Below are 27,153 nucleotides of genomic sequence, written 5' to 3'. Positions count from 1 at the left end.
GAAAGTGACGCCTAGTCTGTTGACTGCCAAGCCTTCCATGTTTTGGGGATGAGTGCTGGTCGAATCCGGCGTCAGCCCTCTGGTGTCGAGTAGCTGGCGGGTTAGCGCAGCGCGCCATCGATGGGTGAACAGTCACAGAAATGAGCCGCTCGAGCATCACTGTACTCTTGCTGACGGACCGGCCCGGTAGGTACCGGACAATGAGTAGTACACAATGGCGGTACGACGAAGCATGTCCAGCACCGGCTGGCCCATCCTCAAGACTTCACCGTGGCAAGGCCGATTCTTCGATGTGAACCAATTACTGAAAACGTCCTTCTCGCTTGCCGTCAAGGAGGACTTCTTCGTCTCACTTCATACTTACCATCCTTGCACCTCTGCACGTTCATCCACCTAGCCATAACTCGTCCCGCCAAAACTATCATTCCTCCCACCCCTCGCAACCTGACTCCTTGGCGCCTCATACCCTTCATACGCAGGCGCAACGCCCCATTGCTGCAGTTAGCCTCTCATTCTCACATCTCGCATATAGTTGCTTTGCTCGTTGCTCATGCTTGTCATCATTGCGTCGCGACTTTCGGGGTCATTTGGTTGGCCTCGGACGCTGTATACACGGTGCATTGCTGCTGCGACAGCCACTACAGCTGCGGCGGCAATGATGGCGACGAGGACTACGACGCCTGGAGCGAGCCCATTTGCCATGGCTGTGGTGGGTGACGGATGAGAGTGGTAATGGTGGTAGCAATGATGAGGATAAGGAGGAGAATGGAATGCGGTGAGAGGGTATTGGAGTCAAACGTCAAACGCCAAATGTCAATGTTGATGGTGATGTCGAGGCTCAAGTGAGGTCGACCTGAGCAAGGTGACACAAATTGTGTAATGGTGCAGATGTGGCCTGGCAATTCCAAGTTTACACTGATTCTTCTGGAATCAGTCTGGGCGTAATGTCGCTCTGAACCAGTCGTGCATCAAGATAGTTCCTTGCAACACTATTGCGATGTTCGCAAAGTATTGTTCGCGTTTCAGGCGTGGCTGACGCTGCAGTTGTATCGCAGTGAAAAGTGGAGCCGAGGACTCTGAGCAGATACTGCACGGACCCCTGTTTGTACTGAAGATACAACAGAATCAATACTGTTGATGCTGAAAATAGAATATCGGTGGTGTTACAATAAGAAAGAAACAATGTGTGAAGAATTTCAGGCAAGAAGAGAACAAAGCTCAGCAAAGGCTGAAGGGACGTGTCTGGCCACGCTGCGCACCACCGCACCTACCTCGTCTAGAAGATGGGATGTGTTGCCTCTTGACCCTTCCTCACCTACCTTCTTGGGGTTCGGCGTCCAAGCATTTCTGTCTGTGAGACAGCCACATAACGTGCACCACTTTCGGTGCACAAAAATGCGCAGTAACATTTGAGCACGGGATTATTTGTGTATCCAATGGGCACAAGCTGTGATCCGAGGCTAAATCGTTGACGAGCCATGGCGAGGCAGTCAAGAAGAAAAAGCATTTGCGACAATTGGCTGTTTTAGAGGTGGCTGCAGCTGAGTGAGGATGGACCACTCCGAAGGGGAGTTTCGAAGGATAGAAGTCTCTTGCAGGAGCGATGGTGACGCGTAGGGCGCTTTACCTTTGAGGGGTAAGATCGGCCGTGTGGATGTACCCCACTCAAGCCATCTCCCTCAGGCTGGCTTCGGGTTCATCCTTCTCTCGAATTCTTTTTCGATTGATGGAAGTCCGAGCCATGTGATAATCGGCGTTACAATCATTCAAACAGATATTTGGCAGCCATACACATGCGCATTTAAGCCAGTGTACCCTGAAATGATCGCTCTAAGAAGCTTTGACAGTGTTCCGAGCTTCGAGAGGCTCGTGCTCCGGATCCGACACAGTCTCTCTGCTTGACCCTCGTGTATCAAAATCACGTCTAGACTGACGTTGAATCACAGTGACGCGCTTATCACTACGAACCACGAGATAGTTGATTCTGGCACACATGAAATCGATTCCTGCCGTTGAACTTCTGCTAGTCAACATCTATCCTTCCCTATCCAGTGTCAGCCATGGCGCAACAACTGCGGAAGAGCAAAGGCGGAGGCCGAATGCAACTGTGCCAACACAAGCATCTTCTTTCATGACCCACCTTTCTGTTCATGGCTGCTGGTCGGATCTTCCGAAACTTGCGACGCTGCGCCGGTCCTCTGAATCGATTCATGGTTGCGAAGTGCGGTATAAGGTAAGAGCTAGAGGACACGAGAACTGAGTTGAGATGAAGTAGAAAGCCGCAAGATATTCCAGATGCGGTCTGCAGGGTTCGGCCCTCGTCTGCTGGCTGTTATTTGAGCAGTATGGATGGTCAAGCTGCGTGAGCTCAGAGCACCCCAAGGGTGCGGCATTGCATCAAAGGGCCCCTCTTTCGATGTCGATGTGATCATCAGATTCTCGTGACCTGAGCCCTGCACAAGTAGTGTGGTGGAACGTAACAATACCGCGCCGAAGAAAAGGACGTTATATATGTGGCATATGACTGACATGTGGTTTACTGTAGGAGTCCTGAGATTGAACGTCTTCATGGTAGGTGCTATCAACACTAACGAACTGCTTGTGAGCATGTACCGTTACTGACATTCTCCGGCTCTCTGTCTGGAGCTGCTCTCATGCTCTTGCCACTGTTCGTAATATCCATATTGACGATATGGCTTCGACAGGTGCCAACGACGAAATTGGCCGACTTTGTCACTAGATTTTGTTAGTCCTTGCACGCAACACCACGATAAACATGAGCATCAGGCACGCCGCTATAGGGCTTTCCCTTGCATATGCGCAGACCTGCGCCTTCTGAAACCAAATATCATGCACGCGGTCCTTCGCCGCATCCTGAAGCCAGGAATGGTCGGTTGCATCATCGGCTTAATTGCGACACGGTAGGTCTCATCGCGGCTGACGTGTTGACAGCAACACTATTTGTATACTAGTTCCGGCCGTCCTACTATGTCTGCTCACTCTAAAGCAGCATAAACGTGCTCTTGTACGCGGTCTTCGTGTCTTCTTGTCCGGGCAACACCAGTCGACATGCCTAGAGCTTTCGAGGTAGAGAGGTAAAACCAAACCAGTCGGCACGTTGCGGCAGAAACGGGAACGAGAGGGGCTCGACGACGATCAAATAGCCGCAGCTGGTGGTACAAGATCGGGTAGCACCCGTAAAGGCAGCCAGTGTCGCACAAACTTGTCCGTGAAGTTGCCAGGAAGGTCACACGCGGATCGTCGGTGACGCAGGTTCATTGACGTCCTCGTTTTGTTAGGTAGCTTGCAAAGGTTTCTGATGTGCTTGGAAACCGTATGTGCCGGTTGTTCGTCGTTCGTGGTGGACAACGTCTTCGTTCAGGGATACCTGCGACGGAATGCTATACGTAGCGGGTTACTGACTGAAGCAGCCAGCACCTAGGTCGTGCCAAGAGGATGCCGGGTCCAAGAAGATTTCACGGTAAGTAGACAGAGAGCGATATGCTAAATCCATGAGAGTCTCAGCTGATAGAATAAGGCTGAGAGATCGAATCGCACACGCTTACCGTATGGCGAATGATTCGCGAAGGAAGGAAATGGGAGGGTGGCAAGGACAGATGGGTCAATCCATGGTCGTTCTAGTGCTTACCATCAGGTCGCGCATGATTTTATTGCTTACGAAGATGGCATTATTGCAAGCTGTTATTCCGCAAGCAACGTCATTGGTCATTAGTATCTGCTGATTCTTACTGGTAGATTGCAATTTCGCATGGGTCAATCCTTCTTGCTTGGGAGCCAAGCCGGTCATTGTTGCCGTTGACAGCAATGACTTTATCCAATCCCAATTACTGTTGAAGGCATCTGATTAGAGGCGAACCAAGAGGCCCAGATCTAAGGGCACGCACTATGAGCGTGTATTGCTTTCGACCTGGTTTATGCAGTAGTGCCCAGACAGTCGCGACGTTCAGGTTTTGTTTGACCCGACAAGCGCTGTCCATCCGTTGTTCAGCTTGTATATGGCGATCAGCAGGACGGATCAGAGCGATCGGATTACACGGAACAGCGCGTTGTAGCACTGCTGAGCAGTTGCTCCCGAGGCAGGATTAACATGAACGCGTCTCGGAAAGCTTTCAACCTGGCGTAGAATCCAATGATAATTCGAGATTCGCAATTGAGGCTGGATTACACAATAAAATCGGTCGCAGGCAGTTTACTTTCTGATGGTGCTCAGACGATGACTGTAGCCGACGTTGATCTTTCTGAGGCTCATGGCAGCGATTGCGATACTGCAGGCCATTCCTCCTGGACATGCGAATCCTTTCAAGCAGGATCAATGGTCAGACACGCAAATCGCAGAAATCCTCCAAGGAGAAATTGACAGGCATTCTCGACATGGTTGGGACTGTAGCGCTCTCGGCAGACACTGTCCTTCCTTCAGTACTGTAGGCGCGAGGAGCCTGCCGAGCTTGCTGGCCGTCGATTCCGGGCAGACTGTATGTACTAACTATAGCAGAGGGTATGATTATTGTGTCAGCGACTACAGCACGCGTTGTGGATGTTCTGGAGCACTCCACAAAATTCCAGGAACCTGTAAAGCACAGCACTTGAGACGCTGACCTTTGGATCTTGGCCGAAACTTTGCAGCCACTGGCTAGCTGCAGGACGGGATGAACCCCTGAAATCAGCCTGGCCGGTTGCTAACGCTCCTTCGGCTAACGGCACTTGGCATTAACCTCATTAGCGCCGCTATCGAGTCGCTCCCTCCTTCTGCCAAAATTCTATGTCCACCGGTTTCATCAAGTTGCCTGATACGGATTGAGCCCATATTGAGTGGTCGGCAGCCCTCTCCACGTTACTGAACAGGTGAAAACTCGTCTGGTGACCAATAGGTTGACTGATGTCACAACAGGCCTCCGGCTACAGAACAGGTCAGACGCATCACACGTCTCTGCCGATGTCCGGCGGCAAAATGACAGACCTGACACCACTTCACAGCAATCATGAACAGCATGAATCACGGCAGTAGCCACATGTCACATTCATTTACTGCTATAAATCATCATCTACTTGTACCGAGTCTCGAGCGCAAGGTTGAGCTGCAAAGTTCTGCCCACGACCAGATCCGCTCACTACCACACGTGCTGAGGTGGCGCCAACGAATCATGGCTCGACCACGCCGTGCTAATGCAGGAACGAGTATAGGATCCACAGCTGGCGAAACGGCTTGGAGCCAACCTAAGCTCAATTTTGGATTCGGGAGGCTTTCACTAAGCTAGTCTGGGATCAGAAATTGAGTAGGATCCGCCTCAGATGAGGCACGTCTCCAGCAGTAACGGTGTGACCCACCTCCACTACCTGTGTCTCCTGTGAGTGCCTCTCCCGCCGATCACACGCCAGACTCTTCAAATACTTGCCATCACCTCCTACAGTCACTCGCTTCTGTTCTCCTCCATCACAACATTTGGCTCTTCAGCCGTCCACTCTTTCAAAAAAGAAGATACTATTATTTTCGTTCATTTTTTAAACATATTCAAAATGGCAGGATCACGATTTACCAGTGCGCTTTCAGTACTTTCGCTGGCTTCAGCCGCCATCGCTGCCCCTTTGACCAGCGCCAACACTGCCAATGTCCTTAACCGACGAGCAGAGGAGATCTGCAAAGCAACATCAGACTGTATCCCATTCACCATCGAAGTGGCATGGGGTGGCGTCGACGCCACAGGTGCCGGGTCGCGAGGCGCTATCCTCACCAACGGCTCCTTCCCGGGTCCAGCTCTTCGAATGAAGGTTGGCGAATGTGTTGACTTCAAGGTCATCAACCACCTGGAGGTGGACACTGGTGTTCACTTCCACGGTATTCAGCAGACTGGTACACCTTGGTCTGATGGTGTACCTGGTCTTTCCCAGTATGCTATCAAGGCTGGTGACACATACATGTACAGATGGACTGCAGATGAGCAGGGTGGCTACTTCTACCACTCGCACTACAAAGGACAGCTTATGGACGGCCTTTATGGCGCCATTTTCATCTCCCCAAGTGACGAGGAGGAGAACCCATTCAGTGCTGTCGACTCATCAGCGGTCGACGCACTCAAGCTTGCTGCCGCAAAGACCGAGCCTCTCTTCATCTCCGACTGGTCCAAGTACACATTCGACCAATTCTTCGCTATCGAAGAGGCTGCCAACATCGATATTGCTTGCGCCGACTCCCTCATTGTTAACGGCATGGGCTCCCAGACTTGTTTGACCAAAGATCAGCTCACTGCTCTAAGCCCACCCCAGGTCGCTAACCTTACCGCCGGTGCTGGATATACCGCCAAAGGTTGCATCCCTGCAAACACCCCTGCCACTCAAGGCAACTTCACTCGAAACCTTGCTGCTCTCCCTGCTGATGTTTACGACACGTGTACACCATCGACTGGCAAGACCTACACTCTGGAGGTCGATGCTGCTGCTGGTTATGCCTCGCTCACATTCATCAACCCTGGTGCTTTTGCCATCCTCAAGGCTTCTATTGCCAGCCACAAGATGTGGGTGTACGACTACAACGGACACTATGTTACCCCTCAGCAAGTTGACCAAATCAACGTCGCCAATGGTGAACGTGTCTCGGTCTTTGTCAAGCTTGACCAAGCGGCTGGCGACTACCAGATCCAGATCTCCAACATGGGTCTCAACCAGGTCATCAGCGGTTCTGCTGTTCTCAAGTACAAGGGTTCTGCTGCTACCGCAGTCACTGGTACCGCTCTGCTCAACGTCGCTGGTAACCCTATCACCAACACCACCACGGTTGTTCCATTCAACGCACTCAAGGCTGCCCCGATCCCAGCTGAGCAAGTCTCTAAGACCGCTGACCGAACCATCAGAATGCAGATCCAGAAGTTGCCAAACCAGCCAGACGCTTACAGATGGACTCTGGCGGGCAACACCCCCTACGACATGTCCAACGATGATGGTACCCCACTTCTCTACAAGGACCCTGCCACCATTCAAGAAAGCGATATCATCAAGAAGACCAACATGGGCGAGTGGGTTGACATCATCTTGGAAACTACTGGTCCTCTCGCTCAGCCTCACCCTATTCACAAGCACGCGAACAAGTTCTTCATGGTTGGCCAGGGCAAGGGCCCCTTCAACTGGACCTCTGTTGCTGACGCCGTTGCATACAATGCGTCTATGTTCAACTTTGCCAACCCACCATTTGTTGACGGCTACACCACCGTGCCAGGCGAAGGCACCAACACCTGGACTGTCTTCCGATACAAGGTTGAGATTGCAGGTGCTTGGTTCCTTCACTGCCACATGCAGACTCACTTCTCGGGTGGTATGGCTATTGCTATTCTTGACGGTGTTGACAACTGGCCATATGCCCCATCTGACGCCGGAAAGGTCTGCCAGGGAGAGGGCTCTTCCAACTCTACCTGGAACCCATCCTGCAACTGCCCAGCCTCTTGCCCAGCCAACCCTGGCAAGGGTCCGGACGGCAACGGTCAAGGTAACGGACAGAGCAACGGCTCATCCGGCTCTGGATCAAGCGGCAACTCTGGTAGCGGTTCCAACAACGCCAGTGGCTCTAGCAACAGCGGAGACAACAGCGGCAGCAGCAGCTCAAGCAGCGGTAGCTGGGACAACGGTGTCTGGGTCGGTCCTAACAACCCAAGCACTGGCGACGTCACATCTTCTGAGAACACTGGCAGCAACAGCTACGTTCCTAACTCGAACACTGGCAGCTACAGTAGCAGCACCAGTGGCAGTGGCAGTGGCAGCAACGATACCTCTCCTATCAAGACCTTCACTGGTGCTGCCAGCTCCAGCCACGTGTCTCTCTTCACTGTGTTGGCTCTTGCCGTCGCTGCCTTGAGCCTGTAATTCAGTCTCGAGCAGTATTCATGAAAGTCGCTTGCCCTAATGCGGAGGATTGTTGAGCTTCACAGCGGCGCTATGCCTTCTGCAATGCCTCGATATCTGTCGTTGCTTGCAGTATCTTTGGGTTGGTCTGATTGGAATTTTGGTGACGATTGTTCGAGCGTACATAATTATACCCACGCCATGATGTGAAAGGTTTACAGAGGATGTTTCGAGCATAGCATGTGCGGATTCAGGAAAGCGATGGACGCCTCAGCATGAGGAGTCCCTAAACATTTCATTGGCTGTTGTACAAAATCAATGTGTACTGATTTACGTTACTCTCTGTTCCTGTTAGTTCATCCATAGTTGCCTCAAGCAACTCAGAATCCAGGCATTGTCTAAAAGGTGCTTTTGTTGTAAGTTCTTGATCATCATAGTTTCTTCATCTGCTGTTCTGCGTGAATTACAGGTTCGTGTCCAACTTATGAAGGTAAGAGAAGGAACGGGCCGGATTAATATTTCGCCGCATACGTGATTGTCCTGCCAGTGTCTTCCATTCAATGACTTTTCTCTGGCCTTGTACTGTCACCGTCCTGTGTGCGCCATGCTTACCTTTGTCACCAATGATATGTGATATACTTGTGAATTTCAGACTTCAGACTCATCTCTGATCTTCGATACAGCTGCAGCACTGATGACAGTGCTAAAGTAAAAGAAAATGGCTTTACTACTGTTAAATGAGACGTCCTTAGATGATGCGAAAATTAGCATACACAACCTTCTCACAGATATAGATACGCCATCCCCATCTCCCTAGTTCCTTAAAGCAACATTTCCGACATACCTAAGAGAGGTTTCTGCTATCAACGAAGACCAAATGCTCATTGAATAAAGGACGGCCATGGTTCAGTGATGCAGCGGGCCCAATGACACCAACCAGCCTGTGTACAGTATTCGTACAGCAAATGGGCCGAAACACTTTTTACTTCATCACTTGCCCGACCTTCACACGACGCTCGCTCGACAGTGCTGGGAATACCTCACAACCACTATGGCAAAGCGTTCTCATCAACATCATCGACGAGTTGACCCTTATGCAGCGACTCACCGTGTCGTGCTGCCCTACATGCTGGATGTTCGTGTTATGTGAAATGGTACTGACCCTCAAGTGTGCTGATGACCGTGATACAGTGATCCGAGCGATCGAGGCGAGTGCAGCAGCATCAAGCATATAAAGCACCAGATGGTCCTCTAACATTTCTATACGCTTCTAGCATAAACACAACGCATCGAACCCCCAGACCCGATTCCTGAAATCGATCTATCCATAATCCGCACGATCTCAGAAGAATAATGTCAGCCAACGAGGACGTGATCACTTTGTATCAAGACTTCAACGATACCTATGACTGGTTTGTGGGTAACGAGCAGATCTCGGTTTCTCGAAGCATAGCACATGAAGTGCTCTGTAACCTCGACCAATCGGATCGGGTCTTCCTACAATTCGTCAACCACTATCCACGATTCTTCAACCGGCCATCAGTCACAGCACCTCAAAACTTCGATATCGATCTACACATTCGTGTCCTGAATTACCTGCTTACAAAGGGCGGCTCCGAAGCACAACCCGCTCTCCTTGCATTCTTGGCAGAAGTAGGTCTCAAAATCGGCTTCGAAGTCAACGAGCTCAGCTGTGGCGTAGCAGGACGCCAGAGGTTGTATCGGCAGCCGCGTCTTATCCAGTTTGTCCGTCAAATACCACGGTTAGGCAATCCAAAGATCTGCAAGGTGGCAGACGCTGGCACATGGTTCGCTTGTCGACTAGGAGGTTGCCAAAAGTCGTACTTACGACTGAAATCAATTGAGAAACATCTAGTTGATGACCATAAGTACAGCCATACCGAAGTTTATGAGGTCTTCCAAGAGCCCGAAAATACTGCAGAGGGATTGCAGAAGCGATTTGGGCCATTTGATCCCGACGAACTGCAGTCTACAGGGTTTGACGTCTCTACATTACAACCCAAGCGAGTACCGAAGAGGAAGCGATCCCAACAGGAGGTCAAGGTGGAAGGAACGTTGAAAAATGAAAACTGGGAGACCGTCTGAGACACGAGTATCGTGCAGGTTGGTCAAGGCAAGCGCTAGACTCTACATGGTCACGAGGAAAATAGCGCGACGACCGGATTATGTATCGCTAAAGAGTAAGAAGGCAAAAATGGAGGTGGTGTCAACCTTTCAGGATTGGTAGACTCGCATTTATGCGGCAAGTATCATCGAAACGCAGCCAGAAAAGAGACCTCTAACATGCGCACGGTTGTCCTATATTGTTTGATTGTATCCAAGATGTTGCTAACAGTACAGTTTGGATTGCGAGCTCTCCTACTACTGAGTCGCCAAGAACGTAGCGCACACTCATACCAGCGACAGTCGCGCACAACATGCTGCGAGACCAATTAGGCTCTCTATCAAGGATCGTGGACCTGCGCCTTCACTACCTTCAAAATCAGTATGACCACACCGTCTACGCGACCAGGCGCGATACTCGGTCTGACGACGGCTGTGCATTCAACCGCGACGGTGACACCGAGATACCCTCCTTTGTCAATATGGTCACCACTGAAGTATCCCTCATCTATCCGAACCGCATGCGCAGTCTATAGTACAAGCCAGATCTCTCTAGCAAGCAGAATGTTCTTCCTTCCTCCTCTGAAGACCACAGAAGCGACTACAACGACTAACAATCGACCACCGAAGAACGACCTACCTTACCATGAAGCCAGCTCCAGACCTCATCCCAAAATCTACTCGCGACACCGAAGCCGACAAGCTCATTCTCCGCCTCAAATGCCGCCATGTCACGCCATGTTCCCTAGCAGCCTCGCAACTACCCATCGAGATAGCGCAGCAGATATCCAACGTCCTCGCAAGCCGAGCAGACCAGGAACTAGCCTACGAATTCAACACTTTACTGCTGCATGAGCAAGACCCCGCTGTCCGGTTACGGCTCTTGCAGTCCTCGCAAGTGCAAGGTCAAGCACTTAGCTCACCTCAGGGCTTCCGCACATTCGTGAGGAATATCGTAGGCGGCCTGTACGATATTGGACACCAAGTGCTAGCGACTACACTGGTGACCCATTTAATCCGAGGAAGAGACATCTACGAGCTTGATGAGGACGACCTAAGCCTCGGTCAGCATCTGGACCATATATCCAACACACCGGCGAAAACAAAATTCCCCACTCCCGAGCCCGATCCAACATGCCCCAACGACCGGCTAATCTGGGTAGACCGCTACAACCTCCCCATCGACCCCCAAACCACCCCAGAAACCCAGCGCCACTTCGCCGACCGCTCAGAAGCCGAAGCAAAGAAAACAGTTCTCGAGTACGTCTTCGGCGGACCAATCGTCAGATGGAATGCACAGGACCACGCCGCTGGACTGTACGGTGACCCGTCAGACATAGGTGTGAGTAGCAGTACGACTGGCTGGGTTGTGCAGAGAGGGAACGACTCAGCAAGACGTCATCAGGAACAGCGAGACAAGCAGGAAGTTGCAGCGCAGACGAGGATAGATGAGTACTTCCGCCAGACACGACCGTCTCCCCCGTCAACACACCACTTAGCGCCCGAAGGCGCAGATTCACAGCCAGCGCAGAACATAGAATACGGCGTCTACCCGAATGACTTCGACGTCGAATTTGCGCGGATGGATGCAGAAGCAGCAGCAGAGGCGGAAGCAGAGGTATCCCACGATAACCCACCACTACCGATTCTCCCAAGCGATGACTCCTGGATGGACGGCATCGACGACTTCATTGCACAGCTGTACCGTGGTGTGCCGCCTACTACTGACCACGCTACCTCTCCGGACTAGGACGATGAAGAAGGTAGGTGGGGAGGTAGGCAGTTGCAGTCACAGCTACACCCGCAGCCACATCCCGTTCCCATTCCCGTTGTCCCTCCTGCTTTGCACGAACCGTCCCACACCCATGGCATCGAGGCTCCGGATCGCGAGACACTGCCGCATATATACTTGCACCGAAGAAGCACACCTGAAACGCTTAGTGGCCACGACGAACGGAGGTTAGATGCGTACATCGTCGCGTGTGAGCAGCGGGAGGAACGATTCACAATTGAGCGACGGACTGAACGGGAACAGAGGAAACAGCAACGAAGGTTGAAGGAGTTGAGGACGAGGAGTGAGGATGAGAATGATAGGGTGGTCAGGGAGGACGGGAATTTGAATGAGGTTGACGGGGAGTAAGGAGAATGTCTTGAGGATGTTCGATGGGTACAGATTAGTGTAGAGTAGTGATAACACTGTCGAGCTTAACGTTTCAAACCAGCTTCCATCACGTCTTATGCCTTATGTGTACCAGGTACCCAATGTAATATTCACAATAGAGTCGACACCGCACGCCGAACAATCGGAGTAAGAGTGATCTCAGTCGTTAAGGCTACACTGGCTGTATAGGTGACCTACGGTCATCTCCGGGCTGTGTACGCTGCCCGGAGTGGTACATGCTAGCGCCGGTTTTTGAGATAGATGGCCAAGTCCGTACGCTGGAAGGGTGAGCCGAGTTTGCCATCTATTACCAGAACCGGCTGGATGCTTCAGCGCAGGGGCCTCCTTATGAGACAGACTTATACTACCTACCTAAGGAGCCTTAAGAGCCTACGTACTGTGCACCTACGGCGCGAGATTGTAACGAGTCAATGGAGAGGCCATTGTGAAAACTACGTTGAATACTTTGTACCAACCGAAGATGAGTGTTGCTCATTTTATTCTGTCGTGTGAAGCTAACCTAGCGACGAGCAATAGATATTTGGTGAAACGCGGCAACTACCACTCATGGCAATGCAAGTACCTCGATCCTTGATTCCGGCTGACGCAATCCCTAAGGCCGTTGTAAGGTAGAAACGAGAGTCGAACCTGCAGTAAAGCGGCTATGTGGCCAAGGAAGGTATGCCTCCAGCACTGAGTAAAGGAAGACGCAATTGGTAAGGAACAGTTACTGCGATGATATCTTCCAAGCGTGACCGAATAGAGCAAAACCCAGGTCTCTCTTGCGACCATGCCCGTGTCAGTCATAAGCGGAATGGTTTTCATGCATGAGAACAAATGGAATTCTGGTCTAGGAGCTAGAGAAGGCGTTTGTGTGGTAAATCGTCATTTCCTCATTCCATCGTTCAGCTTCATTGCTTTGGGTTCTCGTCTATGCTTCGTAAAACATGCTTTTTGCGACGTCTAATTGCGAGGCTGAAAGTCTTGAGAACAAAGCAACGCCAAGTGCACATGCATGGTCATAGTCCTCGCTTCGCTGCTAGAAGACCACGCCAGAGCAGCTCGTCATGCCGGTCGTTACTGCTTACAACTTTTGCATAGCAGCGATATCAGTGGACTGAATGTAGTCCTCGAATTCCTCCAGTGTTTGCTGGAGCTCGTCGAGAGAAACCTTCTCATCTTCGACAACCAAGTTGATCTGCAGTTTCTTGATACCGAAACCGACTGGGACCCACTTGCTTGCACCCCAGACAAGACCATCCATCTCAACTGACAATACGCTCTCCTTCAGCTTGTCAAGATCGGTCTCGTCATCCCATGGCTTAACATCCATGGTGACAATGGACTTGGCAGCTGGCTTAGTCTTGCCTTCCTTCTTTTTCTTGTACTCAGCCAATCTTCTCTCACGTTCGGCGACGACCTCTGGGTCTTCCTCCTCATCCTCGTCAGAGCCGAACAGGTCGACGTCGTCATCGTCATTTGGTGCGTCCTTGGGGTTGATGGTGACCTCGCTGACATCGGGACCGTAGGTGGTAAAGGACTTCGATGGGTCACCTGGCAGGCTGGAGAATTCTGACTCATACGACTTGATGTGGTTGTACCATCTGTAGGCGTGGGGGTGCTTCTCGACGGTTGGAGGGGTGGTGACAGCCTTGAATGTGGCTACATCGGCTTGGGATGGGTTGTAGCTGGTGGACAGTCAGTACACGATCTCCAAAGTTTGCTTTCGAGTACAAGCTATGCCATAGCAAGGGGTAGACGTTGGATCAGAGGTGCAACTGAGTTGCGATTGGAAGTAGTCATTCGACGGGGTCTTAAGCCGCCTCTTAAACACGGACCAATTGTTTCTCATCAGGTGAAGAGGGAATGGAGGGACAGAGGTGTGGTCTAACATACCCAGCAATATATGATCTTGTTCGCACCCAGCTGTCGAGCGCTATCAAGGAGTCAGTTGGCGGGGCTTGAGATGTAGTCTACTCTTTTGCGACTCACCAGCAAAGGCGGTGTCGTTCACAAATTCTTGGAAACCCATTCTGGCTGTGGTATAGCTTTCGGATACTGTTCAGGTCTCTTCGCGAACTTCAGAAGTGTCTGATATATGGTAGAAAGTGGTTCGAGTCAAGGACAGTGACTTCAATAGAAAAATTGTTGCCAGCCCAAATTACACGTGGAGAAGGGGTCGTTGTGGGGCGGCAACCACGATTGACTCACAGCCTTGCCATGATTTGTTCACCGCGACGAGGCTGTGAGCATATGATCATCGGCCTCTCGAGAAGATTCGATGGTCATCGATGTCGATTCTAGCCAGCAGTCATGGCTAGCTTACACCACTCTTTTCGAAAAGGATATCAATAACGTTGGTGGGAGGTGTAGGAGTAGTTGTAGAAAGGTCGGACGTCAACAACCATGATTTCTGTACGAGCCCTGCCCGCACGGCGTATTGCCAGCGTCCGATTACCATTGCGACAGCAATATCTGAGATCAGTTACGAGACCATCCGCCCTATCACGACCACTTGCTCGAACTTCTGCTGTCTTCGCGATCAATGGCTTCTCATCCCGAGGCTACGCGACCGGGCCTCGAGGACCTCACCCTCCAGGTGGCACCCACCGCATGAACATGGGAGGCGAACCCGAGAAAGCTGCCCTCGAAGAGTACGGTGTCGATCTTACAGAGCGTGCGAAGCAAGGCAAACTCGATCCGGTAATAGGACGAGATGCTGAAATCAAGCGCACAATCCAGGTGCTCTCCCGCCGAACCAAGAACAACCCGGTCCTCATCGGTGCCGCAGGAACAGGCAAGACTGCTATCCTTGAGGGTCTGGCACAACGCATCGTGAAGGGTGATGTGCCAGAGAGTATCAAGAACAAGCGAGTGATATCTCTTGATCTTGGTCAGCTCATTGCAGGTGCCAAATTCCGTGGTGACTTCGAGGAGCGATTGAAGAAGGTACTGAAAGAGGTTGAGGATGCCCAGGGTGGTGTAATACTGTTTGTGGACGAGCTGCATACCCTGCTTGGACTGGGAAAGGCAGAAGGCAGCATTGACGCCAGCAACCTCCTCAAGCCAGCACTGTCCAGAGGCGAACTACAATGCTGCGGTGCAACAACCCTAAACGAGTACCGCCAGATCGAAAAAGATGTTGCACTCGCCCGTCGTTTCCAGCCCATCCAAGTCGGCGAGCCATCAGTAACAGACACAATTTCCATCCTACGTGGTATCAAAGACCGGTATGAGGTGCACCACGGTGTACGCATAACAGACGGTGCTCTAGTCGCAGCAGCAACCTACTCAAACCGCTACATAACCGACCGCTTTCTCCCTGACAAAGCCATCGATTTGGTCGATGAAGCCGCATCCGCTCTCCGTCTCCAACAAGAATCAAAACCCGACTCCATCCAAGCCCTCGACCGCGAAATAATGACCATCCAAATCGAACTCGAATCCCTGCGGAAAGAGTCCGACATCGCCTCAAAAGAGCGCAAAGAGAAACTCGAAGAAACCCTAATCGAAAAGCGAAAAGAAGTCTACCGCCTCAACGAAATCTGGGAACAAGAACGCGCAGAAATAGAAAACATCAAAAAAGCAAAAGAGAATCTCGAAACAGCCCGCCACGAACTCGAAGTAGCCCGTCGAGCAGGCGACTTCGGCAAAGCAGGCGAACTACAATACGCCACCATCCCGAAACTCGAGTCCCAACTCCCACAAGAAGGCGAACCCATCAAGAACGCCAACGGCGACACTCTCATCCACGACAGCGTGACAAGCGACGACATCGCCTCCGTCGTCTCCCGCACAACCGGCATCCCCGTCACAAAACTAATGTCCGGTGAAGTCGAGAAGCTAGTCTCAATGGAAGACAAACTCCGCGAACACGTCCGCGGCCAAGACGAAGCCCTCACCGCCGTCGCAAACGCAGTCCGCATGCAACGCGCGGGCCTCACGCCCGAGAACCGGCCCATCGCCTCCTTCATGTTCCTTGGCCCCACAGGCGTCGGCAAAACAGAAACAGTCAAGCAGATCGCCAACTTCCTCTTCTCTACAGACTCAGCCGTAATCCGCTTCGACATGTCCGAGTTCCAAGAGAAACACACCATCTCCCGCCTCATCGGCGCAACGGCGGGGTACGTCGGCTACGAGGACGCAGGACAACTCACTGAAGCCGTCCGACGAAAACCATACTCAGTGGTGTTATTCGATGAATTCGAGAAGGCACACCGCGACATCAGCAACCTCCTCCTACAGATCCTAGACGAGGGATTCCTCACCGATGCACAAGGCCACAAGGTCGACTTTAGGAATACAATGATCGTACTGACTTCCAACCTTGGCGCTGAGATCCTCGTTGGCCCCGACGCATCGAAAACAGAAAACGTAACAACCGACCAGAAGGAGGCGGTAATGAACATCGTGCAAGGCTCCTACGCGCCTGAATTCCTCAACAGAATCGACGAGTTCATCGTGTTCAATAAGCTCTCTAAGCCCGCGCTGCGTGATATCGTGGATATCCGGCTCATTGAGTTGCAGAATCGTCTCAATGAACGAAGAGTCAAGCTTGTTGTGCCGAATGAGGTGAAGGATTGGTTGTGTGAGAAGGGGTATGATCCGCGGTATGGGGCGAGGCCGCTGAATAGGCTGATTCAGACGGAGATTGGACGGAAATTGGCGGATTTGATTATCAGGGGGGAGGCACGATCTGGAAGCGTAGTTGAGGCGAAGATTGATGGGGAAAATTTGGCTGTTGTGACGGCGACACCTGCGGAGTAAGCTCTGGGAAGTGTATCAATATTGTATATATGGCATGGAGATTTGGAGCGAAGCATTGAATGGCGTTTGAGTGGGTTGGGAATGACTGATGATTGGACGATGAGATAAGTAGACTGTATATTACTCTACTCCGTGTACGATAATACTACCATAATTCTCTTCATTCAATGTGCGACTGAAGTGTCCGTCATCTCTGCCTTTATTCCCGAGGGACTGAGGTCAGCTCATTGCTGCTACTGTCGACATCACTGCGCGTCGAGGAGACATCTGAAGTTGACGTGCTTGCTGAAACAGCCGCCTGAAACAGCCGCTGCCCAGCGACAAGAATTAGAAGGAAGCAGAGCCTGCTCGCGGGACATCAGCCAAAACTGGCAACCCACTAGAAAGTCATATTCAGTAGCAGGCCCCAAGGAGATGTAGATTGGGAAGTGTTTCTGATTTGTGGTCATGAGTACATAGATCCTTCGATAGAGGAAGACACGCAAGCTACTCATCTACAGTAGCGACTCAGCATGCGCGATTTGTCTCTCTAGTTATCTCGTGCATAGGGATGAGGATCGTCGAGGACATGAGGCAGCCGCCTGAACCGACCGCTCCTTCTTGGTCATGTACCAGGACAACGAATACTCAACACACACAGCAAGGAGGCCGTGTATCAGACTTAGTCGTCAACCCTACTCTCGGTTAGTCTTCGCTCCGCCTGGCTTTCTTGGTAGGAGGACTGACTTCTGTTTCTTTCTGGCTGATACCTTCCCATCGCTGGACTTCGAACCTGTGTCCTGCCCACCAGACTCGCTCGTGCCATTGGCTGCGAGCTTCAGATTCGTCATCTTTGTCTCCGCTTCCACCTCGTCGAACAAGCGGTCGACTTCCTCGAGAGAGGTGTGCTCGGGGTTGTCGAGCCAGTCAGGTGGTACGTTTGACAGTAGACCGTCATTCTTGTTTGTTTGATTTGCTGTCTCTGGTTTTCCGTCTTTCGAGGCTCGTGACAGATTGGAAGACATCGTGTTTGTGGTCGAACGTTAAGGTCTATGCAGAGGGCCAGACTTGAGATGATCTATCTAACATCATAGGCGGAGGCAACATGAAAGGTACCCATGCTATGCAGCATCGTTGTGCTTGGTCGATGTATTTGCTTCGTGGCATTGAAGCGACACTATCAATTGCCGTGAACCGTTTGTTCTCATTGGCAATGCATTGTCATTTACAAGCCATTAAAAGAGGATGTATCATGCCTTTCTGTTGCCACAGACACAAATTGAAATAGAGTGCTATCGAGCTCTGCTAGCAGAACTGCAGAGCAACAGCTCACCTCATAGCACATGGCGACGGTGACGGCGAACGAGACTGCAGCATCGACGCATTTCTGCTCATCACAAGTGATACCGTGCTTGCACTACGTGTTCGATCGTGTTGAGGCCGCTGATTGTCGAGATCGTCTTCGACCGGGTGTGATAGTGATCTGCTTCTCGAATGCTCTCTTGAGTGCGAAGGCGCGGGTAAAAAGATTTCGTGTTGGTAATTGCCGATGCTCAGCAGTTTGGGCGCCGGATTGACGCTCCGGCATCGAGAGTGTCGTGCTTCTAACATCAATGCATTTGGAGCTGGACCGACGCTTCGACTTCGGGTTCTTTGTGCTTCGATATCGAGGTTGCTGTTGTGTCTAGAGTGATTCTGTGAGCGCGAGTCACGGCTTTCAGGAACTGAGCAAGCTCGCTCTGATTTGGCAATACCCATGTCGGAATTTAATTGCATCTCCTGTTCAAAGATTGACTCTTTGTCGTCCAGTTGAGTGCACTTGCCAATCGAAACACGTTGTGCTCTCAGCTTCTGCGCTTGTTTGTGCTTGCGGTCTCGAAAGCATACAACGTATGTTCCAAGAGCACATACGATAGCGAAAACAACAACAGCCCCTCCTAGAACCCACCACGTTGACGTTAGATGATCGTTCCGTTTCGCAAGCAGCGTTATGCGAGAAGTCAATTGCCGTATCGGTGCCATTGTGTCCGCTGCTTGGACATAAATTCACCCAAAATCGATTTCTCGTTCGATACTAGGATCTGCGTTTCCTCATAAATAACTGTTCTGCGAAATTCTGTGGTGTACCTCGATCCAGACTCGGAAGATATCGAAAGACAGGAAAATGCCCGACTCCGGGAGTACAAGGATAAAGTTGAGTTGTTTCTGATTCGAACATCGACCGATTCCTTGCCAAAGTGCAATCAACATAATTATTTATCTGAATGGCTGATCCTGTGAAATATGGGTGATGTGGTGAGGCCTCCTAGAAGACAGCTAGTGTGACAGTAGGGTTGTTGCCGTGCGGGCGGGCCGGCAAGCACGTCAGGCTGCAGTTCCTACCAATCAAATTGTAGAAATCAGGAACTTCGAGCAGAGACGGTGAGCTTGGCGTGCTTAAGATAGGTACACTGTGCTTGTTTTTATCGGGCTAGACCTCAGCCATGCATGCGCACTCATGCAGGTGTTCTTGTGGCATACAGAACGTCGATCTGGACAAGAATGGCGACATTCGTACGACGTTGTGCGATCTCAGGTTTGTGCCAATCGTGGGTTTGAGCAATGCAGAAATGATGTACCACAAATGACATTGGTTCTTGAAACATGCCATTGTTGATCGTTCCGGGGCTCACCGTAAGGGATTCAAAGATACGCGATGATCGCTTGAGTTTTCCAAGACAGTGGGGACGATCTGGGGGCCATCCCGTAAGCACGATCGCGGGCGAAGGTCTGCGTGTGGCCATGAGTAAGACGTGTGTACAGGATGTTGCGTTCAGAAGACTGCCTGTGGAGTCAGGCACGAAGTTGGTCAGCAGATCGCCTGTACCTGTGTGTTTCTTGACAGAACGTCACCGATCGATACCCATCTTTTGAGCATCACCGCTGCCCTCAAGAGGCCGAAGCGATCTTGTGAAGCAATCGCTAGTGTCTCGCGCTGCATCGGTGGAAAAGTCATAGAAAAATGTCTGTTCTTTCGAGTCTGACACGTCGGCGAAATTGACAAGCTGCTCCGTGGCGAGGTGCGATGCTGAACCTGTCTTGTGGAGGACGCTTTGAGCCAAGATTTGGGCTTTCTAGAACAACTGTCGGAGCTATTCAAGGGCATGTGAAGGGTCGGGTATGAGATGCAGTAAGGAAGATCATTGTCGAGGACACGACATCGGTGTTCCATGTGGGTCTATTCAAGTCAGTAAAGCACACAGATAACGGCGGACACGGTAGCCCCAAGATAGGGCTATGAAGCGTAGGAACCGCAGGTATTCCAAAATGCTCAAGAAATGCTATCTCCTGTCACTGAAGGCCCGCCTTTGCGACGTGCTTGACCAACGTCTGAGCGCGATGTCATATTGAGTATTTCCTGCAAGGCATCTATGCTGTAGCCGTTGTGATGTGTTTCGGTGTGGCATTGTATGGGCATGATCACCATCTGTAGCTGTGTGCATCAATCCAGTCTGGGACTTGGGACGTTCACTTACAAATACGAATAGATCAGACAGCGCCGACGAGATTTTGCATGCTGCTGTCCTTATCCTTGCAAGGTAGTAGGTGGTATTGACAGCCGTCGAATCGAAGGGACGAAAGGAACGACCCGGTATGCGCATTTGCCTTGCCTAATGTAGTAGGGGCGTTCTGAGCTAACGCTTTTCGACATGTTGGATTCGGGTACATTGGTCAGGCACGTCCAAGTTATACATTGAGCGGAGCAAGATGTGGTCCGAATATACTGGCCTTCCAAAAAGGTCCTATGTGACATATTAAGGATTGCTATGTTGCAGGCGAGAGAACCATCTTGTTCGCCGCATGCTCGGCATGATCGACTCGGCCGAGTCACAAGACTTTAGACCAATTGGCGCCCGTAGCGCCTAGGCCCTAGCACCCGCCGAGGCGGTGGACAACCAAACTGCAACATATGGTCAGGTGTCGTCATTGGGCTGACGCATAGCCTAAAGCGTAGCTTCTAGGGGCGACAGCGCCTAAAATTTAGGCGTGATGAGCGCCTGACAAAGTGGTGGGTAGATCTTCGGCTAATTGCCGTACATGTTGCAGTTTGGTTATCCACCGCCTCGCCCGCCGAATCAACGGAGTGAGCGCCTCAAGCACAATTTTGGGCAGGTTTGGCTCACTCGGTCGGATTGGCGGGTGCCTAAGTACAGCTACAGTATTTAGAGACAATGGAAGCACGCCATGGACATCCAGAACACCTCAAGGGCTAGTATTAATTAGAGTGGTTTTCAACCGCCAAACTTATCGGGTATATAACAACTCACATCTTGGAGCATCGCGACACGCATACGAGAGTATTGCACGATCATAACCACAATCATGGCAGGACGCGATAAGAAGCGCCAAGATCTGATCAGCAGGGGAAAATATGGGCCATCGCCTCTAGGCACTACGGTCTTCGTTTTGTCAGTCACGCCAAAGTACAGTGTGAACTTTTGAGACTGACGCTCGTAGTGCTCGAGCTTTGGACGGTCTGGTGATCCAGAGAGCCCTCCAGCTGATAGACCCTTTACCCGCTCTGTTCAGCAAGATGGGTATTAATGTCCCCCCTCCTCCGTCTGGCGGAGCACCATTGTCAGTCTCCTCGCACGCTCTGATGCCTTTTCAAGCGGTCTTCTGGGTCATGTCAATCGCTGCCGCTCTGAAGCAGATAATCTGGGTCATGTTTACCTCGAAGGAAGAAATGACGCTTAAGACTGCTATCATAGTCGGATTCTTCAATTGCGTTGGCAACAGCATCAGTACACTGGCATTCTCACTGTCCGGCCTCAATCCAACCTGGTCTGTCTCGGGTCTTTACATTTCGATACCCATCTTTACTGCTGGGATCCTGATCGAAAGCATCTCTGAGTTTCAACGCAAGATCTTCAAGGATGACCCGAAGAACAAAGGTAAGGTCTTCTCCGGTGGACTATTCTCGTATGCCAGGCACATAAATTTTCTCGGGTACCTCCTTTGGCGAACGAGTATGGCACTTGCGGGCGGTGGCTGGGTATTTGGGGTTGCAGTGGGCAGTATCGCCTGGCAAAGATGTCACAGCACGACACTACCCGTCCTTGACGAGTATTGCGCCAACAAGTACAAAGAGCAATGGCAAGCGACGAAGAGGAAAGTGCCCTATGCATTGCTCCCAGGGGTAAAATGAATCAGAGGCCGGCACATGCAGGAATTGGGTATGCCATGGTACTTGGTGAGCTGTTGGACATAGATTCGGGTGTTCCAGCGGGAGAAAGATACAGCTGTCTGACTTGGCTCTCACGGTAGTCGCGATTTTAGGACCGAAGCACATGGTAAAGAGGCTGGTACCAACAGCGATTTGAATGGGTACTTGTCTGCTTCCAAAGATAGTACTAGCCATGTCACTACACTAAGCATTCTGCAGGATCTCGTGCAACAAGGCACAGCAGGCTATCAACAACCACGGAGGTCTCCAGAGTACAATTGTTTAGGCCTCCCACCACTCCGGCCAGGCTATATTGGGCTTAGCTCACACCAAGCGGACCGAAGCTTTGCTCCTCAAATGGTTTTGCATCCCCCACTTTGTTCGTATGCAGAACCATCACCAACGTCCATGATGAATCCTTGGCTTTGCACGGGCATACTACTGCTGCTGCTGCTCACATATCTGTGGCATGCGAATCGCGCTATCAGCACAGCGCCGAATGAGGCTACCAAACTAACTCAAAAGCCATGGACAAAGGATGAGATTCAAGAGGCATATAGGAAAGCCCAGTCTTGCCCGACAGATGTCAAGCCGTACCTCTTCGGCAAGAAGAACCGCCGCTACATTGTGACGGGTGGCTCAGGTAGGTGCGCCACGTCCTCGGAAGTGGACAATTGCTCATAGCTGCAGGGCTTGTTGGTGGCTGGATTCTGGCACATCTGCTCGTGAGAGGCGAAGACCCGGCTGCGATCAGGATCATCGATCTCAGTCCTCCGAGGCGCAAAGAAGTTCTCGAGAACAACATCGAATTCATCAACACCGACATATCGGACTCCAAAGCAGTATCTCATGCATTCAACGCCCAATGGCCCAGCAAAGTCAAATCCTTGCCTTTGACAGTGTTCCACTGCGTAGCGTACATAAATCCGAGCGATCGCTATGCCGACTTCCTCCCAATCTACGAGAAAGTCAACATTTACGGCACAGAAAACGTACTGAAAGCCGCCCAAGCAGCCGGCGCCTCCTGCCTGGTAGCCACAAGCTCAGCATCGGTTGGTCTCAAGCCGCCGACTTATTTTCCTTGGCCATGGCAACGATGGCCCAAGAACATCTGGCAGTTCGTTCCCAATGCTGAACCAGCGACACTTGACGGTCCGCTGGAGTCATACGGCTCATGCTACGCTTGGTCGAAAGCTCGTGCGGAGAAGCTCGTTCGGGAAGCGAACGATCCAAAAGCTGGCTTTAGCACGGGTTGCCTGAGACCGGGCCACGCAATCTATGGTCATGGACTCGAGACATCCTCCAGCATATCCTGGGACTATCTACGACGAGGAGGCAGCCCAACCTGGATCACACATGTGGTCACCCAGTTCGTGCATTGCGCAAACTGCAGCATAGGGCATCTCGCAATGGAAAATGCGCTGATCAACAAGACGAACCCAGGCGGAAAAGCATATTGTGTTACTGACCCAAATCCACCCATTCTGTACGGGCAATTATACCGAGCACTCGAGACACTCGCACATCCGCTCACACCTATCGCCTTCCTGAGAATCCCGCACGTGGCCCTACTTCTACCGGCTTATGCAATCGAAGCGTACAGACTGCTGCAGCATCGCTATTTGTCCTTTTTGCCGAAGATCATAGGGGACGTCGCAATGGTTCAACCCGGCGTGTGGAACATGTGCACTTTGCATATCGTATACACTGACACTGCGGCACAGGAGGAAATCGGCTATCGCGCACCCTTCACGACACTCGAGGGTCTAGCCTTGTCGGTCCTTGAGTGGAATCGAAATGTCGAAGAGAAGGCAAAAAGTAAGATCGACCAGGGCAAGGGCGAGGAGGTCACGGTGCAGGGTGCAAGTACTGTTCCTAAGGCGCCGAATGTGCATTGATCCTGTCGCTTTACCGGTCAATCTTGAACTACAGCACCATTCAAAGATATCTGAAGATTGATACAGCAAGAATGACAGCAAATAACGCTATCACAGCCTTGACCAACTATCTGATGCTCATAGGGCTTCTTCACAGCCAGTGTTTATTCCCATGATGACTGAGGAAAGCACCTCCATCGCCTTTCTCGATGCTAGCACCTTCGATGACGGACATCATGGCCTTGATGGATTCCTCAGGGGTAATGGGTCCCTTGAAGTCTGGCGCGTATTGAGCGAACTTTGCACCCATTGCCTGCACGGACCTCAGCTGCTCTTCCGTAGCTAGGAAATAGTCAGTACTGCTCCGGGCATGCAAACTGGCTGACGTACCGTTCTCATATTGACCAGTTTGAACAAAACCAGGCGAGAGGCTCAAGAACAAAATTCCCTCTTTGCGGAACTCAGCACTGTACTTAGCAACAACAGTATTCATTGCGGCTTTGCTAATGGAATATGGCCCGGCGATGTCGAGGTCATACTCCACAGTCAGTGCGTCGTCTGCCATCCCCGTCCCAAGGGCGATGACTTTCTTTGCATTTCCTTTCTGGATCAATGGTAGGAAAAGGTTGAAGAGGTGGATGTTTCCAATGACATTGACGTTGAAACAGTCGATCAAGTCCTTATCGAGCTCTTTTGGCTCTTTCCCACTGCCATTGATCAGCTACTAAGGTCTAGCCATGATCTCGGGACGTACAGCGCATAGAGTCCATCATAGGCTGACCATTGCGAGATGAGGCCGGCATTGGCGATGAGATAATCGAGGCTTCCCCCAGTGATGGAGCTAGTCTCACCAGCGGCTGTCTGTGATGGGTATGAGCGAAACCTGCTACCGCGCGATGCTGGACAGTCTCACCTTGAGTGCTTCATAATCCGTGATGTCCGCTTGAACGATGTGGATGTTTTTGCGCCCGGACAATTCCTGCACGACCGATTTCTCTGTCGCTGTTTTATTCCGCACCAAACCGATCACGGTGTTGTTGGGATCGTTAGACAGCTGCCGCAGGAACTCAAACTGACCCAGACAATTAGTCCAACTGTGACGCAGAAACAGCTATCCTGAACATACTCCGAGTCCCCTTGAAGCTCCGGTAACGACATAGGAAGGCATTGTGCAGTCTCGCGTACAGGTACAGAGAAGTCGAACGCTGAAGGTAGAATCGAATACTGTAATTGAGCACTAGTGTTCAAGGTGAGTTGATATAGATGGATTCAACAGATACCAAGCGCACAGATCGCCTTATATGCTTCTCCTCTACATACTGTGCTCTGTATGGGTCTCATTGTTGGATCTTACGGTTTGTAAGCTCCGTACCTGCGCTGCGGATGATATAGCGAACCATACCTCTGATGAGCCACGTCTAGCATTCTTCGAAGTTCGAATGCTGGAAGGGGAAGCAAATCCGATCGTTAGGCTCGCAGGGAGTTGCCTGGAGTCCCAATGAGGCTAGCGAGCTGATGATCGTGGAGTCGATTGACAAACATTAATCCGGGCCCACCTAGATGTATTATTCATCCTCGCAGATAGATGCCATTCTTCTACTTTCGGCTCTCAACTCTCTCGACTCTTACAATGTAGCTCCCTGCGCGATCTTTCATCGGCACCCAACCACTTCCAGACTCACGAGCCCCCTGTTGGCGACTAAGCATGGCAATCGGCTGACCCCGTCGGCTCATCCAACCAGCAGCGCAATGATGCACATAGCAGGTGCGCAGTTGAGCCGGGAAAAGAACGTGTTGGCCAATAGCTGTTGGACATGCAAAGGTCAGCGGTTGATTCTGCAACCAGTTGCCAGGTTGCTTACCATGTCTAGATCGCAAGATCCGCTGCGACCGCGGCTTGCCTTGCTGCTCAAACTGCATTAGGTCGAAGCGAGAATGCCGCGGATATGGACTTCGCCTATCATGGCCTGCACGGGGCGACAAGAAACGTGCCGTGGTGGTAACACCAAGCTCAGGGAAGCAGAGCCGACTTCGGAGATCCAGCAAAGTCAAGATCATCAATGTCTCCTTTTGGGACATTGAGATGCATCATAAGTTGACTACCAACGCCATGAACTGTGCGTATAGTGACTTGAGGACTCTTGTTTAAGCAAGGTCGCGGTGCTGATGCGATGTGCTGCTTAGGTCGGCAGATGACAGCCTCATTACCGTTCACTCGCATCGTGCCTTGGTGTCCCCATAAATTAGACGTTGGTGAGAGTGAGTTGGTCGATTACTGTAAGTTTTCCCAGCACGTTATCTAGCTCTCTGATGGAATATAGTCTCTTCCATCGCCGTAAACTCTATAGCAGCTTTCAGCCAAGACACTGCTGTCGTCAGGGACGCCATCATTCGGATGGCACTGTCAGAAAACACTCCTTCATCCACGGCAGTACTTCAGTCTTTACTCGCATTCTCTCGGCTTCACCGCGATGGGTGCCAGCTCCAGACTTATCGGCACATGAATTCGGCTCTGCGTAACCTTGCGTTGTCGGCCACGGCCGGTATGAGCAAGCATCAAGCGTCACAGCACATATCAGCTGGAATGCTCTTATGCTCGGGACATGTAACAACTTGTGTCGCTAATTGACAATGTTCTAACGTATTCTTAGATACTGCGTGATTGGGACTCTACTTATCAGTGGCTGTGGTTTGTGTGCAGTGCAAAAAGTATAGCCAATTCTGCTCGCCTTGGTTGGGTCAATCAAGAAAGCGACATTTCGATCGTTCTACGATGGGTCTACTATCACGATGTACTAAGTCGATTTAGTCTTCGGCACTGGCGGCTACGGAGGTCAGCAGAAGCAGCATACTTCAAGGACTTTGCCCAGCGAGCGGCGTTTTGCAAACCTATAGATGCAAGTCCAGAATACAGCCACGGGGACGTTCTCATGCTGACTGGTCTACTAGCTCCCTAATCCGTCGAAATCGCCGTTAAAATTCCTACATCTTCTACTTCAGGTTTTCATAACCATACCAGACTCCTCGGACCCGAGATACCATTCAGAAGAATACAGAGAATGGATCAAGGCTCTAAAACAGAGTGTCAACAATTTTTCAACGACAAAGGCGCAACAACAGGATGTCGCGGCAGGTGCTGAACTCATCACCGAAAATGTTTTAGAGCTTTACAAACTGGCCACATTGATTTA

The 27,153-nt window shown here is 51.2% G+C and overlaps 9 protein-coding genes across 9 annotated transcripts; 5 read left to right on the top strand and 4 right to left on the bottom strand.

Annotated features, from left to right (window-relative positions):
* Positions 1–393: 393 nt before the first annotated feature.
* On the bottom strand, positions 394–702 carry PMZ80_001179 (uncharacterized protein; the record flags this gene model as incomplete). The annotated part of the gene is made up of 2 exons (XM_064869626.1): positions 394–495; positions 520–702. The coding sequence occupies 2 exons, from the start codon at positions 700–702 to the stop codon at positions 394–396; spliced, it is 285 nt and encodes a 94-aa protein (XP_064735123.1).
* Positions 703–5,535: 4,833 nt separating this feature from the next.
* Positions 5,536–7,869, top strand: PMZ80_001178 (uncharacterized protein; the record flags this gene model as incomplete). Its single annotated transcript, XM_064869625.1, has 1 exon — positions 5,536–7,869. The coding sequence occupies one exon, from the start codon at positions 5,536–5,538 to the stop codon at positions 7,867–7,869; it is 2,334 nt and encodes a 777-aa protein (XP_064735122.1).
* A 1,332-nt stretch (positions 7,870–9,201) lies between these two features.
* On the top strand, positions 9,202–9,954 carry PMZ80_001177 (uncharacterized protein; the record flags this gene model as incomplete). Its single annotated transcript, XM_064869624.1, has 1 exon — positions 9,202–9,954. One exon carries the CDS (start codon positions 9,202–9,204, stop codon positions 9,952–9,954), a length of 753 nt encoding a protein of 250 aa, XP_064735121.1.
* A 664-nt stretch (positions 9,955–10,618) lies between these two features.
* On the top strand, positions 10,619–11,722 carry PMZ80_001176 (uncharacterized protein; the record flags this gene model as incomplete). The annotated part of the gene is made up of 1 exon (XM_064869623.1): positions 10,619–11,722. The coding sequence occupies one exon, from the start codon at positions 10,619–10,621 to the stop codon at positions 11,720–11,722; it is 1,104 nt and encodes a 367-aa protein (XP_064735120.1).
* Positions 11,723–13,217: 1,495 nt separating this feature from the next.
* Positions 13,218–14,165, bottom strand: PMZ80_001175 (uncharacterized protein; the record flags this gene model as incomplete). Its single annotated transcript, XM_064869622.1, has 3 exons — positions 13,218–13,821; positions 14,030–14,069; positions 14,126–14,165. The coding sequence occupies 3 exons, from the start codon at positions 14,163–14,165 to the stop codon at positions 13,218–13,220; spliced, it is 684 nt and encodes a 227-aa protein (XP_064735119.1).
* A 374-nt stretch (positions 14,166–14,539) lies between these two features.
* HSP78 (chaperone ATPase hsp78) lies at positions 14,540–16,900 on the top strand (the record flags this gene model as incomplete). Its single annotated transcript, XM_064869621.1, has 1 exon — positions 14,540–16,900. One exon carries the CDS (start codon positions 14,540–14,542, stop codon positions 16,898–16,900), a length of 2,361 nt encoding a protein of 786 aa, XP_064735118.1.
* Positions 16,901–17,574: 674 nt separating this feature from the next.
* On the bottom strand, positions 17,575–17,904 carry PMZ80_001173 (uncharacterized protein; the record flags this gene model as incomplete). The annotated part of the gene is made up of 1 exon (XM_064869620.1): positions 17,575–17,904. The coding sequence occupies one exon, from the start codon at positions 17,902–17,904 to the stop codon at positions 17,575–17,577; it is 330 nt and encodes a 109-aa protein (XP_064735117.1).
* A 3,337-nt stretch (positions 17,905–21,241) lies between these two features.
* PMZ80_001172 (uncharacterized protein) lies at positions 21,242–23,983 on the top strand (the record flags this gene model as incomplete). The annotated part of the gene is made up of 4 exons (XM_064869619.1): positions 21,242–21,327; positions 21,377–22,058; positions 22,305–22,728; positions 22,776–23,983. 4 exons carry the CDS (start codon positions 21,242–21,244, stop codon positions 23,981–23,983), a joined length of 2,400 nt encoding a protein of 799 aa, XP_064735116.1.
* Positions 23,984–24,113: 130 nt separating this feature from the next.
* Positions 24,114–25,130, bottom strand: PMZ80_001171 (uncharacterized protein; the record flags this gene model as incomplete). The annotated part of the gene is made up of 5 exons (XM_064869618.1): positions 24,114–24,304; positions 24,353–24,669; positions 24,717–24,823; positions 24,876–25,034; positions 25,089–25,130. 5 exons carry the CDS (start codon positions 25,128–25,130, stop codon positions 24,114–24,116), a joined length of 816 nt encoding a protein of 271 aa, XP_064735115.1.
* Between the last annotated feature and the right edge of the window lie 2,023 nt (positions 25,131–27,153).

Source organism: Knufia obscura (assembly GCF_036327395.1).
Source record: "Knufia obscura strain CCFEE 5817 isolate CBS 148926 chromosome Unknown scaffold_1, whole genome shotgun sequence".
NCBI lineage: Eukaryota > Fungi > Ascomycota > Eurotiomycetes > Chaetothyriales > Trichomeriaceae > Knufia > Knufia obscura.
The sequence above is the reverse complement of the archived record's forward strand: the minus strand, read 5'-3'. Positions and strand labels throughout refer to the sequence as shown.